Source organism: Neomonachus schauinslandi, chromosome 15 (assembly GCF_002201575.2).
Source record: "Neomonachus schauinslandi chromosome 15, ASM220157v2, whole genome shotgun sequence".
NCBI lineage: Eukaryota > Metazoa > Chordata > Mammalia > Carnivora > Phocidae > Neomonachus > Neomonachus schauinslandi.
In genome coordinates this window covers 53,648,980-53,660,841 of record NC_058417.1, presented here as the reverse complement: position 1 = coordinate 53,660,841, position 11,862 = coordinate 53,648,980, and the positions used below count along the sequence as shown (strand labels likewise).

The window sequence follows — 11,862 nt, the reverse complement described above, 5'->3', positions numbered from 1 at the left end:
GCGTCCAGGCTTCTAGCGCCCCCTGCTGGAGCGCGGCTCGCCGACCCCGCGCGGGCGAGGGGCAGCCAGGACTGCCCGGCGCTCCTCGCTGTCTGGGCGTCAGTCCTCCTACCGGTCCTACGCCCACGGTCCTAGGGATCCAGACTGCCCGCAGACACCCCTCCCCAGCCCTTGGCCCTTCCTTCGACGGGTGGAGACATCGGGAGCCGCAGAGCCGGGGATCCAGTGAGGACAGACCCCGTACTGTCCCCAGACTGGGCCTCATGGGGCGGGGCGCTGGGGTCACCACTTTTGCAGCGAGGGCAGGGCCTCGCGTGGGTCACCCCTGTGCGCTCGGGAGCAGGGTGTTTAGGACCCAGGGGCAACCCGGGGGCGGCTCTCTGGGCAGCGGGAGATCCTCCCCCCCCCCCCCCCCCCGCCCTTCCCGGGGTGAGCGGCTCAGATGTCCGAGTAGCTGCGGCTGCGGCGCGCTCCGCAACCTCCGTCAGCGGCAGCGGGGGCTGGCGGCCCCGGGCCCTGCTGGGCCCCCTCCCCCAACCCCATGCCTCAGCCCTAACTCCGCCGCCCTCCCCCGCGGGGGGCATTTCCCCGCGCCCCCTGCCCACCCGGTTCAAGTCAGGCGCCATGAACGACCAGTACCACCGGGCGGCCCGGGACGGCTACCTGGAGCTCCTCAAAGAGGCCACCAGGAAGGAGCTGAACGCCCCGGATGAGGATGGCATGACTCCCACCCTCTGGGCTGCCTACCATGGTAACCTGGAGTCGCTGCGTCTCATCGTGAGCCGAGGGTGAGTACCCACCTTGTCCCTGCCTAAGCCCCCCAGTGGAGGCGAAAGAGAGTGTTCAGGCCCCTCTGGCCCCTGAGACACACTCCCCAAGACTCCAAGGTATCTTCCCCCTCTCTCCTCTGAGCTGCCCTCTTCTCTATCGGACTGACCCTAAGGTGGGACCCTGGAGCCTGGCAGTTGTGGGAGGGGGACACAACTCGAGGCATATGACATTTGTGACCTGGATGTGGGGCTAGGAGGGGAGGGACTGGGTTTGGGGGCCCATGATTATGGGAGGGGCTGCAGAGTGAGGGGAAGGTGGGAGAGGTCTCCTGGGTGGGGGGTGGCACCTGGAAGCAAGAGTGGGGAGGGAAGAGAAGGGGCATAGGCCTCTCGAGGAGAGGCTCCTTAGTGCCCACTCCCCAGCCTGCGGTCTGAGGGGTGCTGCACCTCCCCGCAGGCTGGGGCTCTCCCAGCTCTCTCCCAGCTCATTCTTGGGATTTATGGGCACTGTCCCCGACACCAAATGTCAGTGGGTGTAGCCTCCTCATTGACTCCCTCTGTGCCCCTCCCCCAAAGCAGGCGCACTCTGCCTCCTTTAGGAGTTGTCTGGGGGGAGGAGTGTGCCTAGAGTCCAGGTGTCAGGGCCAGGGAAGGGATTTGAAGGCAGCAATGAAGGAATTCAGGGACCAGGGCCGCTGATGTGGGCTCCCGGGGCTGAATGACACTGTGGACAACTTCGCCAGCCTCCACAGTTTTATACAGAGAGGTCACCTGGTTGAACTGGACACCTGGGCAGCTGGACAGGGAAAAGGAGTGGAAGACATGCCCGAGGACGGTTCATAGGAACATCGTAGGCCCTGGGAAATCATGGTGGAGGGAAAGGGGCCCAACTGGCCCTGGTGCCAGATGCTGGCCTGTGGCCTGAACATGTGGTGGGTGGCAAAGCCCCTTACCCTCCCTCTGAGGCTGCTCCTCAGGCCAGCAGCAGGTGGGAGCAGCCCTTAAAACCAGGCTGCTGAGCCACGTTCTGAGAAGCCCAGGCTGGCCCCTTTCCACACCGAGAGCACGCAGTGATCCTGCCATCCTGCCCCCCATCAGAGAGGTCCATGGGAAGAAGGGCGAAGAGTGCCTTCCTGGTGCACCAAATCCCCCAACTCATACAGAGAGCAAGCGTTGGTGCTGGATGGGGTGTGGGCCAGATGCCAAACTGCTCCTTGCCACATTGTCCTGCAAAACTTGGCGACCAGTAGGGGAAGTGAGGAGGGGGTTGTGGGGGCAGCTGTTGAGACAAGGGGGTGATTCTTCCTCCAGCCCTGTGGGGTGGCCTCGTGGCCTCATTAGTGTGAGGCAGAGGTGCTGGGCCAGGCCCCTGTGGGAGGGGAGAGCTTGGAGGAGCCAGCCGAAGCATGCCCAAGGGGGCACAATCTGGTGTGGAGGGTGTTGGAGGGTGCTGGGTGGGTCCCCCGGGCAGGCACACGCCAGGCTGCCTGACAAAGCTCCCAAAGATGGGGCAGCCCCGGGGAAGGGAGGGCCGCTGGGCCCAGGTTGCCGGCTTGCCTCCTCCTCCCCTTTGGTCCTGGCTGCCCCCGCGCTCCCCTCCCAGCGCAGGCCAAGACCCGACACCTGCTCTCACACGCAGCCTTGCCAGGCCTGGCCCTGCTCCCTGCAGGGAGGGAGCCAACGTGGCCTCGCCGGCCGACACGCAGGCACACACCCTCACACACACTCACCCAGGGCTCAGGCTCCGCACCCACCACTCTCTTGTGTCCTCTTTTAGGGTGACCCCTGCACCCACAGCCACACGTACCACCACGCCTGCCTAGAGACCCAGACTCGGCCCTGGCCCACCACCTCTCTGGGCCAGCTCCCCGCTGGGCTCCATCAATAATTCACTCCTTTCTCTCTGGGCATCAAATATTTATCCCCTGAGATTCCCAGCCATCAGTTCTCTTGGGGAAGGCCCCGCGCTGGCCCCGCCTTTTCTGTCGCCCCACCCCCTGCAGGTCTGGGGCCATTTCCGCCTCCGCCCCCTCCCCCCCTCCCCAGGTCCGTCTGGCATCTTCTGGAGTCGGAGGAGACGTCTCAGGCCCTCGGGTCGCGCTGGTGTGCTCGTGGGGCATCACCTGCAGCCAGTGCCGTCTGCCCGCCCGAAACTGTGTTGGCTCATCACCCCTCCTTGCGTGTCCTCCCTGCAGGGGTGACCCAGACAAGTGCGACATCTGGGGCAACACGCCCCTGCACCTGGCAGCTTCCAATGGCCACCTGCACTGCCTCTCCTTCCTGGTGTCCTTCGGGGCCAACATCTGGTGCCTGGACAACGACTACCACACGCCGCTGGACATGGCCGCCATGAAGGGCCACATGGAGTGCGTGCGCTACCTGGACTCCATCGCGGCCAAGCAGAGCAGCCTCAACCCCAAGCTGGTGGGCAAGCTGAAGGACAAGGCCTTCCGCGAGGCGGAGCGGCGCATCCGCGAGTGCGCCAAGATGCAGCGCAAGCACCACGAGCGCATGGAGCGGCGCTACCGCCGCGAGCTGGCCGAGCGCTCGGACGCGCTCAGCTTCTCCAGCCTCACGTCCAGCACCCTGAGCCGCCGGCTGCAGCACCTGGCGCTGGGCAGCCACTTGCCCTACTCGCAGGCCACGCTGCACGGCACGGCCAGGGGCAAGGCCAAGATCCAGCGGAAGCTGGAGCGGCGCAAGCAGGGCGGCGAGGGCACCTTCAAGATCTCCGAGGACGGCCGCAAGAGCGTGCGCTCGCTCTCGGGCCTGCAGCTGGGCAGCGACGTGATGTTCGTGCGCCAGGGCACCTACGCCAACCCCAAGGAGTGGGGCCGCTCCCCGCTCCGGGACATGTTCCTCTCGGACGAGGACAGCGTCTCCCGTGCCACGCTGGCGGCCGAGCCGGCCCACTCGGAAGTCAGCACCGACTCAGGCCACGACTCCCTGTTTACCCGCCCCGGCCTGGGCACCATGGTGTTCCGCAGGAACTACTTGAGCAGCGGGCTGCTCGGCCTGGGCCGCGAGGACGGGGCGCTGGACGGCGGCGGCGCCCCGCAAGGCCGGCGGCAGAGCTCCCCCAGCCTGGACGACGACAGCCTGGGCAGTGCCAGCAGCCTGCAGGACCGCAGCTGCGGGAAGGAGCTGCCCTGGGACGAGCTGGACTTGGGCCTGGATGAGGACCTGGAGCCCGAGACGAGCCCGCTGGAGGCCTTCCTGGCTTCCCTGCACATGGAGGACTTCGCCTCCCTCCTGCGGCAGGAGAAGATTGACCTGGAGGCCCTGATGCTGTGCTCCGACCTTGACCTCCGCAGCATCAGCGTCCCCCTGGGGCCCCGCAAGAAGCTTCTGGGGGCCGTGAGGAGGAGGAGGCGGGCGCTAGAGCGCCCGCCCGCCCTGGAAGACACTGAGTTGTGAGTGCCCCGAGCCTTGGGGGGATGAGGAGATAGGGGGCCTGGAAAGCCTTGGGGAGCCATGGAGGGGAGGATCTGCCTTTTAAGGAGTGTGTGTGTGTGTGTGTGTGTGTGTGTGTGTAGGGGGGTAATACCGTATTTCGTAAAATCTAAGCCCCCATCAATAACAAGAGGCCCCACTTAATTTGTTTACCCCCAATTCTGAAAAAGAAGCTGCCAATTTAATGAGGACAGGAGGCCTTCTAATCATAGCTAATGTAAAATAAAATGCACCTTAATTTTGGAGATATCAAAATGCCCCCAAATGGGTGTTTCAGTGTGGAGAGTGCCATACAATAGAGTAGTCACAGACAGGACGCCTTGAGCCCTCCCATCTCCTGGGTGCTAGAGATGCCCCTGCTCGTGCCCTCTTACTGAGTCCTCCCCAGCTTCCATCTGCAGGGGCTGTACCATCCCCATTTTCCAGGAGAGCAAGTGGAGGCTCAGCGGGTTCCAGCCGCTCACCCCAAGGTCCTGCTGCTGCTTAGTGCAGAGCCTGGGCTTGATCCCTGGTCTGTGTGGCTCTAGGGTCTGTTGACTCCCGTGGGAGGACAGTTGTCACATTCAGAAGCGGTCAGGAGGAGCCCAAGTCTGCTACCACGCTGGTGGCCTGGCCCTGCCCCAACCCCTTTCTCGTGGTGTCCCACAAGCCCGGCAAATGCTGCCGCCTCCTTTTGGTGTCTATGGCCTTTACCCTGCATGGCTGGGCAGGGGTGGGTGTGGGGAGACAGTCTGGTTTAGAGTTTAGGGGATGGGGAGGACACCCCCTGGCCAGTGGCCCCATCCCTGACCATTAGCCTGTCAGGGTTAGTTGTTCAAAAGGCTGGTCTTGGTTTAAAATGATATCTTGAAGGCCCTTACCTGAAATCTGTTTCTGTGTCTTTCTCTACAGATAACAGAGCGCTCCTCTCTCCAGACCAAAATGAATTGCAAGTTGCCACAACCCACCGTGGGGCCATGAGGTCCTCACAGTCGCCAGCCCTGAAGCACCCCCACCCCTCCCCAGGAGCAAAGACCATGTGGGTCATCTCCTTTGAAAGCCTGGCCACACTCCCCAGAGGAAGGGTGGGGTGGGGGGGACCCCTGGGGCCCCAGGGAATAGATGACAGGCTCATTAGAGCTGAATGGGAGTGTGAGGGGCGGGCATGGCCAGTCCCAGGGGCCATTGTCTCTCCCCACCCCTCCTCCGAGGGTCCTGCTGTTGTGCTCAGGCTGGAGACTTGCTCACTTCCTACATTTTTGTGAAGGGAAGAGTTTGGGCTGCCTCCCCTCCCCCCATACACCCTAGGGAGGAGGTTTCTGGCTAGACTCTTCAGCCAAATGTCCTGACTTTAATCCCCACCCTGTCCTAAGCACAGCCAGCCCCCTTCTCCTTCACCTACTGGCCATGCTGGGGAGGTGGAGTGCCAGGCTGGGGTGGGGGGCGGGGGTGACTGGCATCCTTACCGACTCACCTTGTGGTGGGGCCCAGCCTGACTCTGCCCTCCTCACCATGCCCTCCTCCACCCTGCCTCCAGCCCGGTCCCTCCAGGGACCCCAGAGGGTCCGGGCAATAGATGCAAGGTGCTAGAGCGATGAGCCGCAGTATTATGGCCCCTCGGCCTGGTGGGCGTGCTCTGGGCTGGAGAAAGGCAGCGGCCAAACTGCCTCAGCGTCTCCCAGGCCAGAGACAGGCAGAGACTGGGCATGGCTGGGGGTCTAGCCTCTTTGTGGGCCAGTCGTGCGATATGGACATGGAAGAGCCTGAGGACGTGGATAATCTAAGCTGCTGACTGTCCCCGGGTCCCCAGGGCTCTGTGCATGCGTGTCGGTGTGGAGGGCTGGTTGGTGGATTTGCCTCCAGGTGTGGAGGCGGCCAGGCAGCTGCACAGTTCTGCGGGGTAGTGCGCCAGCGAGAGCTCAGCAGCGTCCCTGCTCTGAGGGCGGTGAGCCCAGGGGAAAGGCCAGCCCCGGGGGGCCCTCAGACATGTGTCCTGAGGCATGTGTCCTCGGTTTTCCAATCAGCCTGAGGTCAGGGCTGTGGGAGAGCTACTCAGGGGTGCTCTCACATGTGTGTGCACGTGCACCCCCCACACGTGTGTGCCCTTCCTGCTCTGTCAGCAGCGGACCCCCGTCCCTGACCCTCAGCTTGGGAAGCGGCTCCCACTGGGAGCACTGCCACAGCCCCCATCTCTTTCCTGGGCCCCCTTGGCCGGGTCAGGGGACTAGAGAACCCCCAGAAAATGCCACAAGCTTCCCTCTGGGGCTTCTGTGTCTGTGCCCAGAGCGGGGGCCATGGTGGAGGTGGTTTCTGTTCCCACATGCGGGCTTGGCCGCCTGCCACTGCCACCCTGAGCCCACCCCAGTCCTTTTCCCTGTTCTCTGGGCCTGGGCCTGGGGCCACCCCCAAGTGCTGACTCGACTTTCTCAGAGCCCCAGGTGCTGCCCTTTCTCTTCCGTCCCCTGTCTGTGTCCTGCCTCAGCCTCCTCCCGGTTCTCCCAGTGCCGGGGTGGGGCAGGCTCTGGGATCCCCACTGCCCTACAAAGTACCCCTCCCACAGGCTCATTATAACTTTTGTAGAGAATGTTCTGTATCATTGTCATGCCTGTGTCTCATTCTTTAATCACTTGGGGGTGGGAGAGGGAGAAGGTCTTTTTGTACCTAAGACGACTTGGTCCTCATGGACCCCCTGGAGGAGGTCGAGGGAGGGATGGTTGGTCATGCCCCCCTCATGCATCCCTGCAGGGCCTTCCCTCATCCCTGGGCCTTCACCCTGCTCTTTCTCGGCCCAGAATTCGGAGCTGATGGAGAGGGAGCGTTCAGAAGAACCGGGACAGGAGAGCCAGAAGCTGAGTGAGGAGGATGATCTGCGCTCCAGCCCTGTTCCCAGGTCCTGCAGCTGCTGAGGGCAGGAGGACACTTTCCCCCTTCCCACCGGGGCCTGCCTGGCCTTCTCTAGACGTGGGCAGAAGCTGTACCCAAGGAGGCTGCCACCCACCTCCCAGGCCCCATGAGCCCTCATCTCAAGGCCCCCGCCCACACAGGGGAGGCCACCAGTGTGGTCCCCATTTCCCTCACCACCCCAGGCAGCTCTTGGGGCAGACCTATTTAGAACCCTCCTTTCTCCCCGGGAGGTAAGGCTTCCCCTTAAGCTGGAGGACAATAGCCTCTGTTTGCTAAACCAAAGTCCCCCTGAGTCATTTTATTTCATTCCCTAAAGATGCTGGGTCAAGTGCTTCTGCTAAAGGGAGTTCGAGACCCCTCCCTCCCTCCAGCATCAATCATCAAGGTCCAGGGGATGTCCCAGCAGAAAGGTTGCTTAGCAACCCTCTGGGGTTCTAGGTCATCTCCCTCCACTTTACAGATGGGAAAATTGAGGCCTATCGAGGGGAAGATCCGGACCCAGAACATGGGCCTCCTGACTGCTGGTGCACTTTCCTCAGCCCCAGGCTGAGAAGGGGGCAGAATTCTGTCCTCGGATGCTCCACGGGGTTGTCCACCCTGCGACCCCTACTGGCCATTCTGGTCACTGCACTTACCTCAGGAAAGCCCCACCAGTCCTGGCGCCGAGGTTCCAGGGGAAGGACATGGGGGTGAGGACCCAATAACAAGACAGCAGATAGGAGGAGCTTCAGCGTAGAGGCAGAGACTAATCGGAAGCACTGGGGGCTGGGGTCTCCAGGGGTCAGTGTGGCCGGAGGGTGGAAGCCTGGGGCACGGGAGCAGGTGCAGCTGCAGGAAGTCTGAGGGGACTTTAAACACAGTGAAGGGAAGAATTTTACATGGTAGGGATTCAGCCTTCTCGACCCATTTCCCTTAAAATTGTGATTGAGCTTAGGGCAATTCTAAAGGTTTTAGACTGATCAACGGCTCTTCGCCTTTAGGGATTAGAATCTGGTAATAACATGGACACTTCCCCTGGAAAAATGCACATCACACACACACACACAATTCTGCTCCTCATTCCAGGCAGCTCCTGGAGCTCCGAGGGGTCCAGGGATCCCATGTTAAGAAGCCTTAGTTTGACTGCTCTGATGTTACATCATAAATGGGATTACTAATTTGATGGAGATGGGCATGTCAGAGTGAATCAGAGGCAAGAAGGGCCTCTGGGTATGTGGCGCAACCTCATTGTACAGATGAAGTAACTGAGGCCCAGAGGGCAGGGGGCTGGCAAGAGATAACAGAGCAGCCAAATGGGCAAAGTGGCACTCGGTCTTGTGATGCCTTCCATGTTGACCAGTCCTGGGCAGCGTGACAGCCCTGTGCTCCCAGGCCATGCCTGTGTCACCTCTGAGATAAGCCTGGGTTGTACGGGAGGTGGCAGGACTGAGGACACAGCCAGATCCGGGCAGCAAAACTGGCTCTGGATCCTTTCCAGCTGCGCAGCCTCGGGTAAGTTACCTAGCCTCTCTGAGTCCGTTTCCTCAAATAAAATAGGTGATTTGAACTCCTTATAATAGCGTGTTAACCCCGTGGATCATCAGGAGGTGAAATGATCATGGAATGATAATGCATGATGAGGCACTTAGCAAACTGCCTGATACTCAGTACATATCAGTTAGTAGTGATCACGGTTGTTGGCGGCCTTAGGCCCATGAGGTACTCACCGCATGTGTGGCTCCGCCCACCCAGTAGGTGAATCCTAGGCCCTTCCACAGAGCAGTTCTGCTTTTCTGACCCCCATATGTGAACCCCACCAATCACACTAGCTCCTGGAGACAGCACTTGAAAGCATCCTCATCCCGCCAGCTGGGGGCATTGATGATCCAGTCACTGGCTAAGGAATGGTCAGCTAGCCAAGGATGGGCCACGGGTCCAGTGGGGGGGCCTCCAGGGAATCCTGGGGTACCCAAGGAGCTGGGCATCTTTCCTGGAAGGGGGAATCACAGGCCCACTGGCCTGGCCCCATTATGCTACTGTCTGAACAGTAGAGTTTATCAAAAACTTTCCCCTAATCCTGTGAGGTAAGCAGGTGAAGAGTTTTAGCCCCACTCCAAAGATGAAGAGATTGACCATCAGAGAGGTTTTGTGACATTCCTTAGGTCCCAGTAAATTAAGGAAAGTTAATTCCTTAACTTGGGTCCCTTTGGCCACCCTGTCCCCAGAGGGAAGCTCTCATGTTTTTACTATTAATGTTGAGATTTTATAAGGTGCCAGCACTTTATATACATCTGATCCTCACACTAAAGCCCCAACCCTGTAAAACAAGGACTATATTATGATTATTATCTCCATTTCACAGGTGGGAAAACAGAGGGTCAGAGCAGTGATGCAAATTGCCCAAGGTCACAGAGCTGAGGAGGTGGACAAACCAGGCCTCAAAGACAAATTTCCAGGTTGTCAAAGCCTGCATGCCTTACCATGGTGTGTTGGCTTCCCAAGTACTTGTACCCTTTGGTGGGGGTTGTCTTTGGTCTTGGGCCCCCTTGACCTGGGCATGCCTGGTCCGGGGCAGATGCCAGACTCAGGCTGGCATGAGTGGGGGCATGCTGGCAACTTCGGTGGCCCAAGCACCTGGGCTGACGCACCTGCCTGGAGGGGCTGGGCTGAGAGAGGGCAGGTTGGTTTGTGGGGCCACAGGGCAAGATACTGGGGGGCTGTTTGGGAGGGCAAAAGCCAGCCAAGATGGGAGCAAGCCTGCAGAAGCATTTAATAGTGACCAGAGAGTCTGCCTGTCTCCCTGTCTCTCTGTGTCTCTGCCCCATCTCTCCCTGTAACACTGGGGCTCCTATTCCGTCTCTCCTCCCCTCTTTCTGTTGCCTCGTCTCTCTAGACCTCAGACTCCTCTGCTGTTGGTCACATAATAAGAAATATATATTTGGTAACTGCTCCCAGTTCCTGACACAGAGCTCCTGAGTCCCTTAGAAGTTCCTGGGTGATAAGAACATCTTTTGTTCAAACGAGGCGACTCTGTGTGGGCTCCTGGACAGCTTAAGTGTGGGGACTGGTCACCTGGGCTAGAAGCTTGGAGCTTTCAGTGCCCCCCATCCTTTGGGAAGGTGGAGGGGTTGGAGATTGGGTTAATGATCGATCATGGCTTCATAATGAAGCCTCCAAAGCACCCCTACTCTGTGGGGCTCAGAGAGCTTCTGAGTTGATGGATGCATCCATGTTCTGAGAGGGCGGTGTCCCCTGACTCACAGGGACAGAAGCTCCTGCACTTGGGACCCTTCTGGACCCCGTGTATCTCCTCATCTGGCTGTTAATATGGATCCATCATAATATGCTTTACAATAAACCGGTAAATGTAAGTAAAGTGCTTTTCTCAGCTCTGTGAGCTGTTCTAGCAAACTGTCAAAGCCGAGGCAGCGGGTTCAGAGAACCCCCAAATTTTTAGTCAAGTTGGACAGAAGTGCAGGTAGCCTGGGGACCCGAGGTGTCAGAAGTGAGGGTGTGTTTGTGGGACTGAGCCTGGGGACCTGTGTAGTCTGACATTCACCCCATCGTCAGCTTCAGAACCGAATGAAATTACAGGACAGTTGGTGTGTCCAGAGTTGGAGAATTGGTTGTTGCTGTGGGAAGAACCTCCATCTGGTGTCAGAAGTGTTGTGAGGAGAGGAACAGTTTTCCTTTAGCTTCTTTCTCTCTCTCTGTCTCCCCATGAGTTCAGGCTCCCTGTCCCTGTCCCCACCTCAGTCTGGTCCCTGTCTTGGGTTGAACCGGAACCCTGTAGCCCCTCCTCTCCTCACCCTACACCTAAGGGTGTTATTGTGTGAGACCTGGCTGGTACCCAGCAGGCATGCAGCACCTCCCCAGCTCTCACCTCCCATCGATAGTCCCCGTAGCAACACTTGGTGTGGCCCAAGCATTTCCAGCATGTTACTCGCATGGTCTTGGGCACCGTTGTTATTCCTGGTTTTCAGATGAGGAAACCAAGGCACAGAGATGTTTGTAAAACATGCCCAAGCTCACACTGCTGGAGGAGGAAGAGCTAGGGCTCAAACCCAGACAGGCTGGCTCCCAGCTGTGGGCATGTCTCATCATGATGGTGAGCATTTATTGAGCACCTGCTGTATGTCAGCACTTTACGTCTGTGATTTCTGTGCGTTCTCATGACAGCCTCATTTAATAATTACAGGGGGTCAATTAACCCATTTGACAGAGGAGAAAACCAAGACTCGAGAACACTAGGTTGTTGCTTGGGTCACACAGCCTGTAAGAGCACACACAGGACCTGACTCCTTGTCTGTCTGACTCTGGACCAGCTGCCCCCCGGGTATCTATAGCTGAATGACTAAGTCTGATGGGGTTTGGAGCCTGAGGTGGGGAAACTTCTGGAAAGTCTGTTCAGAGCCACCAATCTGGTCTTTAGAGAAAGGCCCTTGGGACATGCCAGTGTGGTGAGCCCTGGGAATCCTTTAAGGTTATAAATTCCAGTTTTACCCTCTCTCGCTCTGGCTTCTTTATTCCATGGGCTCAGGGGGGTCTGTGGGACCCTCTCCCCTCTCTGGATATGCACACTCGTGGGACCCTGAACAGTAGTCAGTGGGGCCCTGGTGGGTGGGGGAAGGGGCTTTCTCTGGGGGGAGAGGGGGCAGGGGCAACAGCAGCCACCAGCCGAATCAGGGCCCTGACCCCCCATCTCTGCCGCTGGGGGCTTTCCCTTTCCCACAGAGTCACAGCACACAGCACCCTCACAGCATTGTCTCCTCAAGTC

The 11,862-nt window shown here is 59.4% G+C and overlaps 1 protein-coding gene across 1 annotated transcript; it reads left to right on the top strand.

Annotated features, from left to right (window-relative positions):
* The first annotated feature begins 624 nt into the window (after nt 1-624).
* On the top strand, nt 625-4,187 carry USH1G (USH1 protein network component sans). Its single transcript, XM_021680864.1, has 2 exons — nt 625-788; nt 2,966-4,187. The coding sequence occupies exons 1-2, from the start codon at nt 625-627 to the stop codon at nt 4,185-4,187; spliced, it is 1,386 nt and encodes a 461-aa protein (XP_021536539.1).
* The last annotated feature ends 7,675 nt before the right edge of the window (nt 4,188-11,862 follow it).

Coding starts and splice junctions, on each gene's coding strand:
- USH1G (XM_021680864.1), top strand. CDS start 625: ATGAACGACCAGTACCACCGGGCGGCCCGGGACGGCTACCTGGAGCTC. Junction 789..2,965: donor CGTCTCATCGTGAGCCGAGG/GTGAGTACCCAC, acceptor TCCTCCCTGCAG/GGGTGACCCAGACAAGTGCG.